At 42.9% G+C, this 21,567-nt stretch overlaps 1 protein-coding gene across 2 annotated transcripts; it reads right to left on the bottom strand.

The window, feature by feature from the left end:
* Positions 1–1,856: 1,856 nt before the first annotated feature.
* On the bottom strand, positions 1,857–3,996 carry LOC134572204 (thymosin beta-15A homolog). Of its 2 annotated transcripts, none has more exons than XM_063431014.1 (3): positions 3,887–3,996; positions 3,004–3,108; positions 1,857–2,024 (listed from the first exon to the last, which is right to left on the bottom strand). In XM_063431014.1, exons 2-3 carry the CDS (start codon positions 3,101–3,103, stop codon positions 1,987–1,989), a joined length of 138 nt encoding a protein of 45 aa, XP_063287084.1. In that variant the 5' UTR covers positions 3,104–3,108; positions 3,887–3,996; the 3' UTR covers positions 1,857–1,986. The 2 variants fall into 2 exon arrangements, with proteins under 2 accessions (XP_063287084.1, XP_063287086.1); XM_063431016.1 differs by lacking the exon at positions 3,887–3,996 and adding an exon at positions 3,304–3,394.
* Between the last annotated feature and the right edge of the window lie 17,571 nt (positions 3,997–21,567).

Genomic DNA, 21,567 nt, shown 5'->3' with positions numbered 1-21,567 from the left:
ACGAGCTGGGTTTAACTTTTTTTTTTTTTCCCCCCAGACTACCACTTGGAATTCTTACTATGATTGATCAGTCTCCCTCCATTACAAAGTCTTTCAACAAAGCAAGCCATGTATTTAAAAATAAAAAAAAAGTGTGAATACAAAATAGGTATCATGAGTATAACTAAGTTCTAGTGTTTTTGAAATATTGGGTAACAAGAGCACACCACACTGAAAACTAGAAAGAATTGCCCTAGTATATACAAAAATTTTAATTGTTTACATTAAATAGCTACAGCAGCACAGAGAGGCCATGCATTTTTCTAACTTATTTGGTCAGTTTTTGACTCAAATGTTCAAGATATCACAGAAAGGCCATGCATTCCTTACATTGATTATATGTTTCCTACCTGTTCTATGTTAAATTCTGTATCTATTGTGTATGAATATTGGTTTTTTATTGTACCCTATTGTATCACTGAAATGTTTTGTGGACCCAGGACATACTTGAAAACGTGAGAAATCCCAGATGTATATCTTTCCTGGTAAAATATTTTATAAATAAATGTGCCTGGCTAAATTTCAGTCTAGCAGAGAGTGAGGAAGCACACACATTGAAAGAAAAATCCAGCTAACTCATTAAATGCAAAAGGCTTTAAAAAAAAAAAAAAATGCGCTTTCCTGGGCAGCTAGGCACAACTAGCAATAAGATTTTATTTGGGGGGTGGAGGGGACATCACACAAATTAAAGGTCTGATCTGTATTTCATCCCGTGTTGAATCCTCTTGGCACTGAAGGGAAAAAAAAAGTGACATTTGCCACCCCGGAACTCCCATTCCAGGTTAGACAGTTAAAAAAAAAATAAAAAAAAAAATGAGGGAACATGCAAATTATCCTCTGTTCAGCCTCTAGCCAGGTGGTGGGTGTTGCATGAAGAGGTGCAGAAACAAGAGTAAATCTAAAGTGAAAGTAAATTGTTTAACATGGAGCACACCAGGTACCTGTGATACAGTATAGGGAACAATTGCAGGCCAGTTAACCACCATACAAACCCTGCCCCAGCACAGGTTAAGGCCTGTAGTCTTCAGCAACAAATACTTACAGCACTCATCTCTACATTGTTACTACAGTTCATGGTTTAAAACGAGATATCCCCTATTTATCCATCATTTGTGCTGAACTTTAATGGTTTTCATATGTTAAATATTTAGCTAAATTATTCATTAAAACCGTTCAAAATAGGAAAAAGCGGGGAAGAGTTTATTTCTATGTTTAATTTGTCATCTCACAAATTTTAAACTGAATGATATTAAAAACCAAACCTAGATCTCCGATAAGAGTGCCCAAAACAGATCCCCAGATTTAGAACTACAAGTTCTATGATGCTTTGCATCCCATTATAATAGCAAAGCAACATGGAAGCTGTAGTATTAAAACACCTGGTTATCTACCTTATTGTGTAGGGAGCATGCAAGTCTCAGCCAGGAGAGAAAGCTATGTCACAGGCAACCTTTGGCACTCCCCTCCCATGATGCTTTGCCAGCATTATGTGGATGCAGTACTATAAGTTGCCTATCACTGCGTAGGGCACAAACAATGGTTAAACTCCTAAATGGCAGACATTAAGCAAAGATTGCAGGGTCATGATCTATATGCCAATCTGCTTCTCGGTGCTTAGTGTCCTTTTAAGCTACAGATTGTGCAATGATAGTCTAAGCAGTGTTACAGTTTATTTGCAGAAGTGAATTCATGGCTCATTTCCCCTCCTAGTTATATGCATTGCAAAGTCAGACACCATACATGCAACGTAACTCAAACTGCCATAAGTAAAAATTGGTAACCAACAATTTTCTGGATAAAAATAAACATCTTTAATATTTTTTTATTTTATTTTTTACAGTTTATTCTGCAAATTAAGTGGCAAAAGTGTTTGGGCCATGCTTGCCCTACATCCAGTGAAACAGATCATAAGACCATGGAAGCTTGACATGTCGACATGAAGCATCTTCATGATTTCTTACATGCTTTTTTTTCTTGCTCAATAGCTGTTGATATAAAGAATAGCAAAATAAAATAAGGCAGTAATGTGAGAGTAACATTAATAGCATTTACCAATTGTATTGTACTTGTTCCTGGCCTCAAAGTGAGCTGGTCATGCATAAAGACTTGCTGGAAGTGTGTCTAGATTAGCTATACTAGCTTGAATGTGTTCATCCTCACAAACATGCAGTTCTAGAACAGTTTTCACACGTCAATTCCTAGAATGTGAGCATTTGAGATTGTGATGCAGATCCATTATCACAACCAAGTTTCACTCTCCCCCCCACCCCGCCATCATCATGGCATTGCAATAAAGTGAAGGTAAGATTAGCATGGTGTTTGTATCCCTGACACTAGAGGAATAAATGCACCGTGTCCCCAGACACACCCATCAGCATCTCAGATGCAGTGAATCAATGTATCTATGAACGTTCAGCGTCTCCTTGCAGAGTGTGGAGAAGCTGAATGTCAGTGTGCAGCAGTGACCCCAGGAAGCAGCTAGTGGCAGTCTGACTGCCACTGCAGAGGCAGGGTTTACATTAAGATGCCTGCAGGGACACACTATAGACACCAGAACAACTACATTATGCTATAGTAATTGATGCCTAGTGTCCCTTTAAGAAGATGAAAGCCAGCTGTAATAACCACTTTCCTAGTTAGTGGGGCTCACTGACAGTCCTTTAAATAGTCAAGCTCTAGATAAACCATCTATACAGGTTTTTACCCTACCTGACAGATACGATACCATTTTACTTGAAAGATGAATTTATCTTCAAGATATGGGTTAGAGAACAAGACATGTGAACAAATTAATGTATTTCTGGATAGGTAGCATCTAAGTCCAACAGTGTATTCTCCCCATACTAACTTTTTCCATAAAACCCATTCTTCGATTAACTGTTTCTTGCATAGTAATGGAGGCTTGCTTTTTAATCTGCAGATCCCTACTTTAAAATTATAGCAAGGAAATGTCTTTCTACTCACTTTCCTTCGAGGGTAGGGTGTTCTTCTCCTCTGTGTTAGTTTTCCGAAGTTTCTTTGGGTCAAACTCCTTTACCTCTGACAGATCTGGCTTATCAGACATTTTGGCTGCAGAAGCGAAAAACAGAACTTAGAGCAGTAGAAATATCCCCGCGGGTGATGCCTAGAGCACAAAACGAGTACGTACACAAAAAAAAAAATACACAAATGACAGTCCCGATATGGACACGCAAAACTGGTCGTTTAGACAATTTAGCCGCCTGATGTTAGTAAAAATCAGCAACTTTTTTGTTCAAAACACACCCCAAAAGTAAACCTCGTAGAGCCAGATTGTTGCGCAACACCAGAGAAAGCAATCAGACGAATCGGGCAGACAATAGAGCCCAAGGGTGGACAAACCAGGGCAAGAACTGCAGGGTGTGACCAAGTGCACACGTGTCTAGACAGGCTGCAGAGGATTTTTTTTAAGAGAAAGGGAGGTCAGTGACGCAGAACACTAAAAATCAGTTTATACAATGATTAGAACACTCGGAACATTAAGAACGCGCGGGACAGATTCCAACAGAACATCTGCTAAAACACACACGGCAGATCGCACAATACATCTTATCCACTAAACAGTGAAGTCTAAACGATGCCTGATCCATTCCAGCGGCTTTGAAGAATGCTCACAGATCAGCTAGTATTGATTAATATGATCAAATTAATTTGCAGTTCATCGTTTGGAGAATAAACATCTCCAAAAGATCTCTTTAAGCCTCATGTCATGAAAACAAGGGGTACAGTGACATATGGAAACGTTACAAAGAAAGCCTTTCAGCACAAGTAGCTTGGTAATCTGTCTCCCTCCCCTGCAGGTTTAAACAAAATAATCCCCCGATCATACCTGGTTTTTATAAGGTCAGAACAGACGAAATATGCGAAGTGGATAACGTGATTGAAAGATTCCTTCTTAAATACTGGCGATGAACACGCCCACCTCTTCACTCAGGCGTTTACCCGCGCCCTATTAAACCCCTCCTCGATGTGATAGTATTATTACATCTATACCTGCCAGTGATGTCTGCAATTAACTCGGTTACATGGCCATGATGGGGTGTGACACAATATGCCATTCTTGCTGTGAATCATCTGTAAATCCCTTTTGTATACATTTCTGTGTCACCTAAACGTACTAAACCTAATTGTTGATTTGATAGTTAATCATATGAATTGGTTAAAATTGTGCAAGACTACTTAGTAGACTTCAGGTTTAGCACATGGAACCAATGTATTCTAATTTTCAGTAAATTTAATTGCAGTAAAGTCTATGCACTGGCCATTAGTAAAGGAACACTGTAAGGTTATAAATAAAGAAATAAATATATAAGTCTAAAGTAAGACTTCAAAATTAATTTAACATTTAAGGTGAAAATAGTTAAACTAGAATAATTATTTTAAGCAGCCATGCTTTCACTTCAGCTCAGCTACTTTGGTCTTAAATTTGAAATTCACTTCATTTCAAGTGGACAAAGAGGGACGCTTTAATTGTAGGGGTGTGAGTGGAGTGTGTAGCCAGGACCAGGGATGTTCTGAAAGATTTTAGGTGAGTTGTATTAATTGCATTTTAATTATTAATTTATGTGACTAAAATGTAATTTTGAACAAGTATTCACACCAGGCTAACTTACCATTAACTTAGGTGGACCTACCCCTTTCTGGCGAGAACACTGAAAATGGTGGAGTTAAAAACGAGATTGCGTCAGTGGCTCATCCCTTTTGTTGCCCTTCCATTCCTGGTTCTTAAGATGTCGGAGTTAGGAGGTATGCTACTACTAGAACAAAAATGTGTATTTTGCATCTCTTTTGTTAAATTTGTAATTTTAAACAAAGTTTAGATCATAATGTTTTGGGGTGCACACCGAAATGTAATGTGCTACTCACGCTTATGAGGCCAAAAAATGTTTACATTTGTTTTTTTTTACCTAACCTTTTCAACTCCTTTTGAATTACCAGCAGTTTTCACTGTTACTATTGTGTTTTTTTTGTAAATTTAGATCACTGCATACCCCCCATCATTGACAAGCTGAGAAGCGGGACGCCAGTGGGAAAGGGATAAAGGGGTTGAGTCAATGATGTGATTGTCTCACTGGCTCTGCCCAAAGGGGGTGGACTTGCCTGGAAAGAGGTTGGGTCCTCCTGAACTACTGACAGATCTGAATGGCATAAATGCATGCCAGGCTGCCTGTCAGTCAAGCAGGTCAGCCCACTGAGGGCAGGACGTGTGGGGAGAACTGTTTCAGTGCTTTCTGCAGGGACGTAGTACCCAGAATGTAGCGTGAGCTATATCGGATGGTGGCAGATATGTTACTGGCCCTCCATTTAAAAATGATGATAAGCTATAAAACTTGTAAATCTTTGCTGGGATAGTCTACTCTTGGCAGCTGCTCCTCTACGGAAGAAATCATTAGTTGTGTTGATCCTTGTCCAATCCTGTGTTTCGCATAGAAAAGCCTTGTATCCAGTAGTCCTCTGTGAGAAGCATTCACATCATTTAGCATCATCATGCTGTGCCTGGATGCCACTAGAGGCATGTTCTCTGACAAATGTAAACATTGCGGCTTCTCTTAAAGGGTAATGTATACATTGCCAGAGAAAATGCATGGAATTTATAGTGTCCCTTTTAAAGCAGAATTGTCACATCTGAGATATTTTCAAAACATGTAAGTTGGGCTTAATGTGCTGTATAAGATTGATAGAATGTCAACTAGCTTGAGCAGGGCCCTCAACACCCTCTGTTCCTGTCCATCTTGCTCTTCTTGTTGCAGTTACTTGTCTGTTAGTCCTCCTATTGCTCAGCATTTCAGAATTTGTTGGCGCTTTATAAATAACAATAATATTAACATTACCTTATATTACCTTCTTCCAGTTGATGATCTCTAATCCATTTTCACAGAGAAGCATTGGAAGGTCTACTGTGCATGCACAGCAATCGCCACACTGCTCCAATCAGCATTTCTTATTGAGTTGCATTATACCAATGCTGATCAGTGATTACAAAGAGAGTACAGAGAGAAGCTCTTTGCACCAAAACCACTACATACAACTGTAGTGGTTCTGGTGGCTAGAGTGTCTACTTAACCCCATTTACAATAACATGTACATAAATACAGGGGATACAAAATACAGACACAAATGTGTTTCATATTAAAGACATAAATCTAATAACCGTCAAAAAAGTGAGGGTTGCCCAGGCTTAAAGGGACACTCCACACCCCTAAAGCACTTTAGCGTGCTGAAGTGTTTTATGTCTGAAGAGTGTATCCTCTTTTTTCATGTTACATAAAGTGCAGATTTCAATAGAAATGTGCACTTTGATAAATTAAATTGTTACATCACCTGGCTTGTAAGCGGACAACAGGTCTTGGTTGTTTAGCTTAGTGGAGCACCTGCCTTGTGACGACTTTGCATTAAGCTGCTTTGGGAAGTCTGTGTTGCATCTGGAATATATCTATTAAACAGTGATTTGTTAATTTTTGTTTTGTATTTGGGCAGTGGAATGTTCGTTTAATCTTTATTTACATACAACATGCCCCAAAGCGGAGGTCTAAATCGCTCTCTAACAAATCTAGTAAGTGAAACAATGAAGCAAGTTCTTAAAGGAGCACTCTAATGTTAGGAATACAAACATGCATTCCTAAGGTTAACGTGATGTAGGAACTGGTGGTATAGTGGTCCGTCACGTGGAGCTGGAAGGGGATAACTCGGATTTAATGCAGAGAGATGGAGTCCACTTATCGGACATAGGGCTGGATATCTTTAACCTGGGGCTACAGTCTGGTGTGGAGTTGGCGCTGGCTGCGGGGGGGCGCGATGCCGACAGCAGGCGAACAGGGTCGCCATCGCGGTGGCGGTGTTCCTGGCCAGCGCATTGAAAATGTAAGGAAATTATGAGTCAACTTGGGGAGTCTCAGCCTGCCGAGGGCTGATGACGGTAGGTAGGCTGATATGAACTCATGGATTTGGAAGTGGAAGCTGTCTGTTGGGGAAGCCCCTCAACAGCTGACAGTAAGATGGAAAGCTGTGGCCGTTACCCTTACCCTTAATTATTGTGTGTTGTGTTTATTTGCGGAGGGCAACGGGAGTTTGATATTGGGGCAGCAGTCAAGTAACTCCCTGGACTAAAAGGAAGGGAGGGCATGACTGCTGGTCAGCAGTCAGCAGTGTTCAGATGGGATTCAATGTTGCAAAAAGGGGGATAAAAGGTGGTGAGCAAGGAGGGGTCTTCGCCAGAAGGAGAGTCCCTGGCATTTTTCCACCCACCCTCCCTATATCTTGGCGCAATGTGCGTTGTTGGTTTGTTGGCATTGTGTTGTGGTTCTGGTTGTTTTTTTCTTTCTCGTTATCACAGCTGCAGCGGTGTTCCGGGCCAGCGCATTGAAAATGGAAGGAAATGATGAGTCAACTTGGGGAGTCGCAGCCTGCCGAGGGCTGGTGGTGGTAGGCAGGCTGATATGAACTCATGGATATGGAAGTGGAAGCTGTCTGTTGGGAAAACCCCTCAACAGCTGACAGTTGGATGGAAAGCTTTTTTTACTGGGTGGGGGAGTAGGGGTTGGGGGTCCCATGATGCTGATACATTATGTCAAAGGGTTCCACTGAAGAAATGAATTGGAAACCCCTGGCCTAGACTGCAGGGACAGTCTGTTTTCCCCAGAACGACTACATAAAGCTGTAGTGCATCTGGTACTTAGTGTCCCTTTAAGCAGACAGAATGCTGACTCCTTTGTATCCAAACATGAATGCCAAATGTCTAATAAATTTGTCGTGCTACGTTTAAACAATGCAATATTTATTATCTAGCTTCAGAACAATAAACACATTCCACAACAAAATGAGTACATGACCGAGACATACTGACAAAGCTTATAGAAGTGATCGTTTTTCACCTCCATCCTTCCCTAGCCCCCCTCTATAACAGATTCCTCATCCTTTTTGTACCCACACTCACTGTTATAGCCACACTCCTTGACCTGCCCTTGGCCTGCAAGTAAGTCAAATCTTCCTGTGCCTCCTTCCCTAGTGCCATTGCTCCCCAGTTATAGATTCTGCATACTTTTATGTCCATTGCACCCTTTGCAAGTTCACACTTCCTTCCTCCGCTGGTTCCGTTCTGCTTGGGCGTAGGATGTGGACGGTGTTTAGCGGAGAAATAAGCTGTCAATTGGCTCATCTTGCGAATACACACAACTCGCATGCGCGGTGACGCATTCACTGGTTCTTATAGGGGAGTACTGGATTCAACGCTTCCCTGTAAGAAAAAGCTGATTGGACTGCGAGTCGGAAAAAAATCAGGGAGAATTTGGCCTGGCACTGGAATCCAGGTAATTTCTAACCTATTTTTATATATGTTTTTGATCCAAAAAAGAGGAAGGAGGGACTAAGTGCCAGTTTCAAAATACTATATTTCAAACACGATTACACATAATGATACAACAAAATAGAGTAACCCTTTAAAATAGATATAGAAGGCTAGCCGTTAAACAAATGGTTTTATTCTTTAAATTCCTAATAAGCCCGGTCTAGACTTCCAAATATAATTCATACAGGGACATTTGGACTGCAAAATAAAGACACTGTTCACAAGATTTATTAATGTCTGAATTTTACAACAAAAAACAAGTAAGCGGTGACGAGCACACTAACACAAAGGCAATGGTGCAATAAATCTCTTGATCCACAGTACAGGTAAGTAACCAGAAACAACAATAAAAAAAAGGTCCCGCACACCTTCTGAGTAGTCAGTAATCCTTTTTATTTTCTATCAGTGCATAGAAGACAACGTTTCGACCAAGTTGCTGGTCTTCGTCAAGACATTGTTCACACAATTTATTATTGTCTGAATTTTGCAATACAGCCTCTGAAGGGACTTGAATGTCATCAATATGGCACTCCAGATGGTTGAAATCCAGAACTGTATTTTTATACCTGTACCTGAATTTAAAAAAAACTTCACTATTTGCCTACTGGCTGCAATAGCAGCCAGGGAGCTAATAGTAGAAAACAAATTCACAGTAGTGCAAGGGTTAAGTGGCTGGTTGATACCTCATCTCTTAAGCAATAAGGTGGGAATAATGGAGGTCCTGTCACTGGTTTCACTGCCCAGAAATCAGGGATTAAAAAGAGTCATGATCGGCTGTCTAGTCACTAAAGGACCTATTCCAATAACGGTGTGATGGGATCTGTAAAGTTTCTAAACAGGCCAGCCACTGGCCTCCCTGTCCCCACCTCTAGCATTAGGTGGGGCACATTAAAGGCATCACAATAATCTAGTAAATAGTCTACACCCTATCAAGGACCCTGGTGGATGTTTAGATCCATAGTGGGGATTTAAACCGCTACTGCCTGTATGACAGAGAGCTAGTCCTTATATCTCTGCACCACGTAAGTGCGGCTCTTACATTTAATAATTTCTATTCCAGCAAATGTAACAGCGTTACACTATATTTTTGAATCTCTTCTATCAAGGTGGAATTAGAGAGAAAGATCACTGGCTGCAATATCACTACAGATTATACTTTTCCTGGCACAATGTACCAGTACTTTTTATTTTTTATACTTTTTTATTTCAACACAGTTTTAAAGGGACTTTTGTTATAAGTGTTTGCTGCCTATTAATTAACAAAAGTGCTGTATTATTTCATACAGGTTTTATTTACAATTATAGAAGGTTCTCCACTCATGGATCAGTTTACTATATTCTAAATTAAATTAAACATTTTATGTAGGAGTAGTTTTTGATGCTGATAAATGGTCACTTCTAATGATAAGTATATACCTCTCAATCTTTGACTGGCGTCAACTTGCAGCTCTTGGTTGGCATCTGTTGCAGCACAAAAAAATGCTATTTTATTTATTTTATGCAGAGATCTTCTTTTGGGACTGATGACTTCAAGGTAGGAGGATTGGCAGTGGCGTACACACAACCCATGGGGCCCCGGTGCGAAAACTGATCTGTGGGCCCCCCCCCCCCGCGCTTACTCTGCGCGGGCTGGGGCCGCAACACATGGCGGGCGGGCACCTGGTCGCAGGGCTGCGACCAGTGCGACCGCGGTATGTACGCCAGTGCATGCATAAACACATACACTTAAAGGACCACTACAGACACCCAGATCAAATCAGCTCAATGAAGTGGTCTGGGTGCCAGGTCTCTCTAGTTTTAACCCTGCAGCTGAAAACAGCAGTTTCAGAGAAACTGCTATGTTTCACTGAGGGTTAATACATCTCTAGTGGCTGTCTCATTGACAGCCGCTAGAGGATTTTCTGCGATTCTCACTGTGAAAATCACAGTGAGAAGACGCTGAACGTCCATAGGAAAGCATTGAGTAATGCTTTCCTATATGGGCGGTTTGAATGCGCGCGTGGCTCTTGCCACGCATGTGCATTTGGAGCCGAGAGGCGGATCGGGACGGAGAGATCCCCAGCGCCAAGGGAGCCCGGCGCTGGAGAAAGGTAAGTGCTTTAGACACACACACACACACACTCATGAACAGACGCACACATTTACTGACAGACACACACTCAGTGACAGACGCACACAAACATACTCAGTAACAGACACACACACTAACACTAACACACTCTAAAACTAACACACTCACTAACACACTCACTCACACTAACACACTCACATTAACACACTCACTAACACTCACACACTCACTAACACACTCACATTAACACACTCACTAACACTAACACACACACTAACACTAAAACACTCACTAACACTAAAACACTCACTAACACTAAAACACTCACTAACACTAACACACTCACTAACACACACAAACTAACACTAACACACTCACTAACACTAACACACTCACTAACACACTCACATTAACACACTCACTAACACTAACACACTCACTAACACACTAACACACTCACACACTCTCACACACTCTCACTAACACTCTCACTAACACTCTCACTAACACTCTCACTAACACTCTCACTAACACTCTCACTAACACTCTCACTAACACTCTCACTAACACTCTCACTAACACTCTCACTAACACACTCACTCACACACACTCACACACACACACACACACGTTTTTTTTTTTTTAATTTAATCCCCCCAGCCTCCTTACCTGTGTGAGAGCTGGGGGGATTCCCTGGGGTCCAGTGGTGTTGCTGGTCACCCGGCTGGCGGGCGCGCGAGGGAGCACTGTCCCCTGGGTGCTCCCTCTTCAGCTCCCTCGCGCGCCGCGTACTGATACCGGAGCCGGGAGATGACGTCATCTTCCGGCTCCGGTTTCAGTGCGGTGCGCGAGGGAGCTGAAGAGGGAGCACCCAGGGGACAGTGCTCCCTCGCGCGCCCGCCAGCCGGGTGACAGCAGGGCCAGCCTCGGGGGGCCCGGAGGTGGCCGGCTCCTGGGCCCCCCAGCAGAAGAGGCTGGCCCTGTGGGTACAAACCGGGTCGCAGGGGCGGCCGGGCCCCCTGGTGGGCCGGGCCCGGTCGCAGCCGCGACCCCTGCGACCCTGGTATGTACGCCACTGAGGATTGGGCTGCACTGAGGAGCCTATTCTATATCTATATATATATATGGAAGGTTGAGCCTGTAGGTGGAGGCTGACATTGTGGGAGGGGTTACCCAGCATGTAAATACACAGGCCACTCATTCCTCTGGGCCGATACTGCTTGGATCAGTATAGAACCATCTACTTCAAATTCAAAAGTTGTCAACACAAACTACTTAAACTCCAAACAAGCTGGTCTTGGCCTCCTGCGGCCTACGCAAGTATTAATTTTTACATAGTTACATAGCTGAAAAGAGAAATGGGTCCATAAAGTCCAACCTTTCTTACATTTGTTTTTTGCTGTTTATCCAAAAGAAGGTAAAAACCCTTCCAGTTTAGCAACAAACTAGGGGAAAAAAATCTTCTTGACCTCAGAATGGCAGTCCGATATCTCCTTGGATCAAAAAGCTATTGTCCAACTAATTAAGAATGTTATATTCCTGTAAATTATGTTTTGCAAGTATTTATCTAATGGCTGTTTAAACATCTGTACAGACTCTGATAAAAGCATCTCTTCAGTCAAAGAATTCCACATCCTTATTGTTCTTACTGTAAAATACCCTTTCCAATGGCCTTAGACTAAATATCATTTGTTTCAGTCTTAATGCGTGACCTGATGTCCTGTTTATGAATAGTTTCGATAATGGATCTATTAAATTATTGTATCCACATTGACAATTGCCTAAGGGAGAGACGTACACATAGGGAGAGACTGTTTGTGGGAAAACTGGGTTTGATAGAACAATCGGTGGTGTGGGAGTTGGAGGCGTTAAAAGCACAGCAGAGTGATTTAATGCCTGTGAAATGACGGGAGAATAGTTCTGTGTCTGATAGGTTCTGATCTGAACTGATGTTGAATTGAGCCAAAGCCGCAGCAGATTTATCCCAAAGTATGCACAAGACCTTGGATCTGTTTTCATCCCAGAGTATTCCGCTGTCTTAAGATTAAACCATAGGCCCCTCCTCCAGTTTCATTTTCTGGGTATACAACTGTATATTACATTCCAGAACTCCCCACCTCTTCCCGAAGGAAAGTTCAAGCATAGCAGGACACGTGGAGTCCTTCCTTGGCAAAGATGTCTATTCCTGTTTGGATCTCCAGTTTCTCCTTGGTTCTCTGATCTTTGCCATATGCATTTACCACGAGGTTGCTACTTCCCAACTACTCAGCCTGCTCCCTGGTTACCTATCGATAATTGCATAAAAGCAGCAGCTATTTACAGCAATAGGAGATAGATTGAGTTATTTTTTTCAGCCAGCTTGATAGCTTGCCTGGGCGTTTCAGTGCTAGGCTGTCTTGTAAGTAGCTACTCCTTTCAGCCAGTTAGTAAGTTTGCTTATTCCAATTAGTGATAGGCTGCCTTGAAGCAGCAGTGTGTAGGGAATATATCTATGAGTTAGACCTTTTTGACTCTATTATCAATTTGCATTAGCAGTATATTTCTTTTAGTGGTCTTTGTCTCTGGGAGAGACTAGTGTGGTTGGCGAGTGTCATTCTGTATATGGGACCTATACTCTTAACCATTTACTTGGGACACCTACAAACTTTCCCTCAGGTTCACTCTGCTATACCAATTTCCTCACTCCCATCTTCAATCTATACCTATGTGTATTTTCCTTTTTATTGATATACTGAGATATTTCCTCCACTGCTCTATTTACTAAGTGTATTACTATTTGTCTGCTACCAAAATTACCTCCAGGATACTATTAACAATTATAAGGAGACTTGTTGATATCAGAAACAAATAGTATCCACTAACCTATATTGTGTATACACATATATGCATAGGTGTCGCTATTACGTTCTTTACTGACTAAACAGCGCCCTATGTATTATCACTCGACTTAAGCAGAGAGTGATATTATCGGTATACACTCTCCTTCAGTTTACTTCAGACTCCTGCTTCTATGTGCATAAGTTAGATGAATACTGCACGATAGATTTATTACTTATGTATCTACTATAATCAAAATACACTGGAGTCTATGTAACCGGTCTAGTCCCACCTCTATAGCCAAGTTACTTAAAAAGTCCTACAGACTGTGGGTATTTAAGTCTAGAGGAATGTGGCCTATGCAATATTTGAGTTAGTTTATATTGTACTACATACTGTACTCTGCACTTTAACTTCATCTCAGATACCGCTGCCACTCTCACTACCTCTGGACGATATCCACATTGCATCTACCCAGTTTTTAATTCACTTGTATTTTCACGAGTGTGTCACTGTTATTACACTTTGTTTTGTTTTGCCCGTTAGCGGCTTAATAAAGGTTATACCATATAATTATTCTAATACCCTAGAGATATCTTCTGGTGGAATGGGTGTGCAATTTTTCCATCTCTAGTGGAACAACCATTTCACTTTAGTTTTTTCCTTTTGCTTTAAATATTGTATGGGGTTCATGCCCTTCTGATATCTCTGTAACCCTTTAGGAATTTTGATGTGGACTTGGTCCACCTCTAATATTTCCTTTCTTGTTTCTCTAACTGTGTAATTGTTTTTATTTTGTGGTCTCTGAGGAAGTCCCATACTCTGTTTAAGGGCCGAAACGCGTAGGACCGACCGCTGTATTTATTTATTTGCTTTTATTACTTTATTAAAAGCTGCTTTTTTTTTCCAACATCCACTCGGAGTCCTGTATTTGAGTGGAATAATCCAGGGGAAGTTTCCCAAGCCCCCCATACCATCAGGGGAGGCACCTTACAAGCCTGAATCATACAAGATCTTGTGAGTGCATTATAATTTGCGCAGATTGTGATTTTATAACAGTATTACACTATATTATTTTTGTATATTCCATCTACATACCAGCCGTTTCCCTCTGTGTGTGTGTGTATATATATATTGTTGGTAAAGTAGCATGCAAAGCTATTGGCTGTAAGGTTAGTTTGGGGGGTGGCCACAGTAGGGCAAAGAAGAGAGTTAAAGATATTAAAAAGACGCCTGGGATTACGGGAGCATGAGCTAATAAGGGAGGAAAAAGCATGACTGTTTGGCAAGGGCAGGGGCTGTGCTGTATGAATTAACATGAATTTGTAGTGGAGGAAGTCAGACTGGGTGCGTGACTTCCTCCAGCAGCGTTCAGCAGAACAGGAGCATCTCTGCAGGTAGCGTGTTGATTTAGTGTGCCACGGTTATCGGCGTGTTCTCCCTGAGGTGCATGTTTGGAGCGGGGCTGCATCGTCCAGGGCAGAGGTAAGGGTAGTGTTATATGAGGAAATAGCCAGTGAGGAACAGGAGAAAGTAGGGATGGATAGAAGTTGGAAATCAATATTAGCTGATTGCTGCTGGAGGTCAATATAATTCAGGTTTCTTCATAGTTGAAGGGGTAAGGTTGAAGATGATGGGGTAGGGGGCTATTGAGAGCAAATGATAAGAGGTGGTGATCTGAAAGAGGAAATTGAGTGTTGCAGAGATTAGAGATTGTACATTCATGGGAGAAAATAAGATCCAGGGTATTGCCAGCTACATGGGTGGTGACTTAGTCCAGTGCGATAGCCCAAGAGAGGAGGTAATTGAAAGCAGTTTTGAGGCTACTGAGGACAAAGGTAGGTTGATGGGAATATTGAAGTCCCTAAGAATTAGGGATGGAATATTAGAGGAGAGGAAGTAGGGAAGCCAGGCAGCAAAGTGGTCATGGAAGAGGGAGGAGAGGGGAACCAGGGGAAGATAGCTGCGCTTGAACGACAAGCATTTCTGCCAAACAGGGGCCCAGTATATGCCGCTGCGCTGTACATATATACAACCTAGAACATTTTTTGGCGCTTTGGAAAAATATTAAAATATTATGGGCGCCTTGAACATAAAAAGTTTGGGAACCCTTAGTGGTCTCTTCAGCCTTTTCCCTCCCTTTCTTAGTGGTCTCTCCTCCACCCACCTCCCCTAGTGGTCTCTCTTCACCCCCACCCTTACCCTTAGTGTGGTACCCCTCACATATTGCCCCCACACATTGTACCCCACGCACACTGTACCCCTCATACAAGCTGCCCCACATACACATACACTGCACCCCTCACACACACGCACACTGCACCCCTCACACACACTACTGCCCCTATCCCCTTCTACAGACCCTATCCTGGCAGATCCCAGGTAAGTTGTCAAACTGTTCTTAAACAGTTTTACATCTTACTCTGGGAGGGCACTACTGGTACCATAACCACTACAAAGTGCTGTAGTGGTTATTGGGCCTGGATTATTTCTTTAAATAATCTACCAGTGCCCCTCCCAAGATTAGGTTCTGGATCTGCGCTTGAACGGCAAGCATTTCTGCCGAACAGGGGCCCAGTATGTGCCGCTGCTCTATACATATATACAACCTAGAACATTTTTCTACTTGGGGCGCCTTGGAAAAATATTAAAATATCATGGGCGCCTTGAACACAAAGTTTGGGAACCACTGGTCTAATCAATAATTAAAACATGTAAGAATTGTTGGGAATTTTAAGTGAATTCAAAGTGAATTTCAAATTAAAGGCCAGAGTAGCTGAGATGGAAACATAGCTGACTTGGAGAAAGTTTCCAGTTCAGCTATTTTGGCCTTAAAGTTGAAATTTACTCTGAATTAATTTCGAATTCCAAACATTTCTCAATTTAGTGAATAACCCGTGTATATTTTTTCCAATATCACAGCTTATGGTTAAAATGAGAGAAATATAAATATATGACAAATTAATTTAAATCTAACAACTAAGACGTAACGTGAAATAAGGGATTAAAATGTGAATTACTCTGTGTACTACTTCTTATTCCTCAAACAGGGTTCCACACTAACAGTGGACAAGGTACTACTGGGTAATTTCTTGTCCTAGAGTGACACCTAATGATGAGTAACCAGTATTGCAGCATTAAAAAACATTCTAACAAAAACAAAAGTTTTGAGAAAATCAATTGCTTACCCTTTTAGTTAGTCCCCACTCGGGTCTCAAAAATATTTTTGCTCACTTGTGCCATTACAAAGAGAACATATACAATTTTCATATAAGACTGATCCCACAGTCCAAAACAAAAAAATGCCGGGAAATTCGCTCTGCACGAGAGATTCAGCAACCCCAGACGATCTTGTGCGCCTTTTTTGGGCCCTGTCAGCGAAGTTTAGCTAATACTCCTCTAAGCACAGTAAGAATGGGATCCTCGCCTGGATTACCCTTTTAGCTCAGGGAGAGCCCAATCAAATGTATTGCCACAAAAACAGAGAATATGAGAACTTTGAGTATGGGCCAAAGCTTAGAGAAACTCAGTATCTTGCCCTTCATTAAGTCCCCGCTCAGGTCTCAAAAATGTTTTTGCTCATTTGTGCCATTACAAAGAGAACCTATAATGTTTGCATATCAGACTGATCCCACACATAAGGCCAGACCAGAACTGAACTGCTGACAAACGTTGTGCTAATATGCAATCTACTCACAGTATTAAGTAAGCGCATAGACTCTGGGAGATGTAAATTGTAAACTTAAAGGAACACGCATACCCCCATAACAATGTGACCTGATTTAAGTTGTTATGAGGCAGGAGTGTCATGACGCCTTCTCAACTTCAGGATTTACCCCAGTCATGCTGTTATGCCATCCTGCAGGAGGCGGGTTTAAATGCCGTTAGGGCGGCATAGCAAGCTTAACGATATAGTTCTCCCTCCTGTCTTCCTGCTTTCTCAAGCTGCATACCACATTCGAGGGACCTACCTGGGAATGCAGGCAGTCTGTGTGTGTGTCTGTGTGTGTGTATGGACTCAGCAGTCTGTGTGTGTGTATGGACTCAGCAGTCTGTGTGTATGGAGTCATCAGTCTGTGTGTGTGTATGGATTCAGCAGCGTCTGTGTGTGTGTGTGTGTGTGTGTGTAAGGACTCAGCAGTCTGTGTGAGTGTATGGACTCGGCAGTCTGTGTATGTGTGTGTGTGTGTAAGGACTTAGCAGTCTCTGTGTATGTAAGGACTCAGCAGTCTGTGTGTGTATTGACTCAGCAGTCTGTATGTGTGTATTGACTCAGCAGTCTGTATGTGTGTATGGACTCAGCAGTCTGTATGTGTGTATGGACTCAGCAGTCTGTGTGTATGGACTCAGCAGTCTGTGTGTATGGAGTCAGCAGTCTGTGTGTCTGTGTGTGTGTGTATGGATTCAGCAGTGTGTGGACTCAGCAGTCTCTGTGTGTGTAAGGACTCAGCAGTCTCTGTGTGTGTAAGGACTCTGCAGTCTCTGTGTGTGTAAGGGCTCTGCAGTCTCTGTGTGTGTGTATAGACTCTGCAGTCTCTGTGTGTGTATAGACTCTGCAGTCTGTGTGAGTGTATAGACTCTGCAGTCTGTGTGAGTGTATAGACTCTGCAGTCTGTGTGAGTGTATAGACTCTGCAGTCTGTGTGAGTGTATAGACTCTGCAGTCTGTGTGAGTGTATAGACTCTGCAGTCTGTGTGAGTGTATAGACTCTGCAGTCTGTGTGAGTGTATAGACTCTGCAGTCTGTGTGAGTGTATAGACTCTGCAGTCTGTGTGAGTGTATAGACTCTGCAGTCTGTGTGAGTGTATAGACTCTGCAGTCTGTGTGAGTGTATAGACTCTGCAGTCTGTGTGAGTGTATAGACTCTGCAGTCTGTGTGAGTGTATAGACTCTGCAGTCTGTGTGAGTGTATAGACTCTGCAGTCTGTGTGAGTGTATAGACTCTGCAGTCTGTGTGAGTGTATAGACTCTGCAGTCTGTGTGTGTGTGTGTGGACTCAGCAGTCTGTGTGTGTGTGTGTGGACTCAGCAGTCTGTGTGTGTGTGTGTGGACTCAGCAGTCTGTGTGTGTGTGGACTCAGCAGTCTGTGTGTGTGTGGACTCAGCAGTCTGTGTGTGTGTGGACTCAGAAGTCTATGTGTGTGTATGGACTCAGCATTCTGTGTGTATGGACTCATTAGTCTGTGTGTGTGTGTGTGTATGGACTCAGCAGTCTATGTGTTTGTGTGTTTGGACTCAGCAGTCTGTGTGTGTGTGTATGGAGTCAGCAGTCTGTGTGTGTATGGAGTCAGCAGTCTGTGTGTGTATGGAGTCAGCAGTCTGTGTGTGTATGGAGTCAGCAGTCTGTGTGTGTATGGACTCAGCAGTCTGTGTGTGTATGGACTCAGCAGTCTGTGTGTGTGTGTATGGACTCAGCAGTCTCTGTGTGTGTGTGTATGGACTCAGCAGACTGTGTGTGTCTGTGTGTGTGTATGGACTCAGCAGTCTGTGTGTTTGTGTATATGAACTCAGCAGTCTCTGTGTGTTTGTGTATGGACTCAGCAGTCTCTGTGTGTTTGTGTATGGACTCAGCAGTCTGTGTGTGTATGGACTCAGCAGTCTGTGTGTCTGTGTGTATGGACTCGGCAGTCTGTGTATGAACTCAGCAGTCTGTGTGTCTGTGTGTATGGACTCAGCAGTCCGTCTGTGTGTGTGTGTGTGTGTGTATGGACTCAGCAGTCTCTCTGTGTGTGTAAGGACTCAGCAGTCTGTGTGTGTTTGTATAAGGACTCAGCAGTCTGTGTGTGTGTATGGACTCAGCAGTCTGTGTGTCTGTGTGTCTGTACTCAGCAGTCTGTGTGTGTATGGACTCAGCAGTCTGTGTGTATGGACTCAGCAGTCTTTGTATGAACTCAGCAGTCTCTGTGTGTGTGTATGGACTCAGCAGTCGGTGTGTGTGTGTATGGACTCAGCAGTCGGTGTGTGTGCGTATGGACTCAGCAGTCTGTGTGTGTATATGAACTCAGCAGTGTGTGTGTGTGTGTGCGTATGGACTCAGCAGTCTGTGTGTGTATATGAACTCAGCAGTGTGTGTGTGTGTGTGTGTGTGTGTGTGTGTAAGGACTCAGCAGCGTGTGTGTGTGAGTGTGTATGGACTCAGCAGTCTGTGTGTATGGACTCAGCAGTCTGTGTGTCTCTGTGTGTACAAACTCAGCAGTTTGTGTGTCTATGGACTCAGCTGTCTGTGTGTATGGACTCAGCAGTCTGTGTGTGTGTATGGACTCAGCAGTCTGTGTGTGTGTGTGTATGGACTCAGCAGTCTGTGTGTCTGTTTGTGTTTGGACTGCTGAGGAACTAGAGGAATCAGAAGCAGTGGAGTGATGACTGATGTCTCAATCTGAGACATTTAACATGTTGAATTGGTGGCATGAAAATGGGCTAATGGAATATGTGCATATATTTTCCTTTTGCTCCCATTTCTCTCTTTAATTCCATTCTGTAAATTATGCTTTAATATCTTTCATTTCCTGTTCTAAGTTTTTTTTTCTCTAATTTTTCATTTCCTGTTCTAAGTCTTTTTTTTTTTTTTTTTTTTATAATTCTTTATTTTTGTTGTGCAAATATTAACAGTACAACCTACATTGCCAAGGCAGCATTAGTAAACGTAGTTTAGGCATAGTGGTACATTTTGGCATAGTAGTACATTTGTATGCATTTTGGTTTCTGCACAATTTTTTTTTTTTGAAGGATTAAGGTAAACAAGATGTTCTAACTCGTGTGCTGCAGGTCTCGACTTTTGTGTAGCTTGTAACATCTCACGAAGATGAGGGGCAGTCGCCGTGAACTGCAGAGCGTTATGAGTAGTACGCCATTTAACCGGTTGAGGCTATAAGGGATGAAGTCCCTGGTTATAGGCCTCCATGTGTTCTGCCTGTATGTTTTTGTATTGGCTGTTGGTTTCGTGGGCTAAGTGTTTAGTCCGTAGTCGTGTGTGTTGTCTGTAGGTTGGTCACGAGCTGTTTGTTGTTTGTGTTTGGTTTTGGTCGTGCGTGTTACTGACTTTTAAGCATGTGTTGCGGGTCCGCTTTGTGTCTTCCTTTCATGTTCATGCTCGGTAGTTTAGTTGGGGTGTCTAGTGCAGTGGGGTGTCTATTTGTAGATCCCCTGTCTCTTTGTGTCCCCCTATGGGGGGGGTAAGGTGCGTTTCGGGGGTTGCTTCGGTCCCTTGTGCGTGGGTTATGCGTGCGTGGTTGTGGGTAGTCTGGTCGTGTCTATTTGACCGTGTAAGAGGGCAGTCACGGTGCCTGTCTGTGTGGACCTATGGGGGTCTCTTGTGCCTCTTGTGGTGTCATATGTGGGGGCCATCTAACTTCGGGAGGTAGTAGTGAGAGGGGGGGGGGCGTAGTCTCGTGTTCCACGTATTGTCGTTGGGTTGTGAGGGTGGGGGAGGTGTGACTGAGATATGTCTCGTCTCTTGTCTGGTATGTGTGTGTTGTGTGCGTGGGAGAGTCCATGCGCCGTTTAAGGAGCAAAGCCTATCTTGGCGCGGTAGTGCCAGTGCGGGATAGGTTAATGTACATTGTGATGCACTTTAAAATAATACTGTCAAAACTTAAACATAGTAATAAAACATAATAAAACATAATAAAGCAGAGCCATCAATTGGTGTGACTGAGGCTCAGAGTCCCGGTTGTTCTGTATGGCATGTTTCTTTGTGTTGGCCTGTTTTGTCAGGTTGGGGCCATTGTATGTTCAGTGTCTCTCGGAGTAAAGGGTACTGATCCCGCTGGGTCCCAGGAATGTGAGCTCGATGGGATTGCTGCCTCCGAATTCGGCATGGGAATCCCCAGGTTGAGGAGGTATGAGGTAGCGTCTTGCAGCGTGGATAGTCTCTTAGTGGTCCCGTCTTTAGTGATTAGTAGAGTGCGTGGTAGTGCCCACCGGTATTCAATGCCCATGGTGCGTAGGTGGTTGGTCACCGGGCCCAGCGATCTGCGCCATAAGAGTGTGGTGTGGGTGACATCTTGGTAGAAAGTTAGTTGGGCACCCTCGAAGTTTAGCGGGGTTTTACCCCTGACCGCTGTCATTATTTGAATTTTGTCAGCGGTTGAGTGGCAGCGGGCGATGACGTCTTGCGGTGCCCCCTGTGGTGCTTGCCTCGGCTTGGGTATACGGAAGAAGCCTTCGAAGGCGATTTTCTTAGTTTGAGTGTGTGACATGATGGAAGCGGTGAGCCGTCTCATGTAGTGGGGGAGTTCCGTGGAACCAATAGTTTCGGGTATGCCCCTTATCTTTATATT

This window comes from Pelobates fuscus, chromosome 9 (assembly GCF_036172605.1).
Source record: "Pelobates fuscus isolate aPelFus1 chromosome 9, aPelFus1.pri, whole genome shotgun sequence".
Classification (NCBI taxonomy): Eukaryota; Metazoa; Chordata; class Amphibia; order Anura; family Pelobatidae; genus Pelobates; species Pelobates fuscus.
The sequence above is the reverse complement of the archived record's forward strand: the minus strand, read 5'-3'. Positions and strand labels throughout refer to the sequence as shown.

Coding starts and splice junctions, on each gene's coding strand:
- LOC134572204 (XM_063431014.1), bottom strand. CDS start 3,103: ATGTCTGATAAGCCAGATCTGTCAGAGGTAAAGGAGTTTGACCCAAAG. Junction 2,025..3,003: donor CACCCTACCCTCGAAGGAAA/GTGAGTAGAAAG, acceptor TTATATCAACAG/CTATTGAGCAAGAAAAAAAA.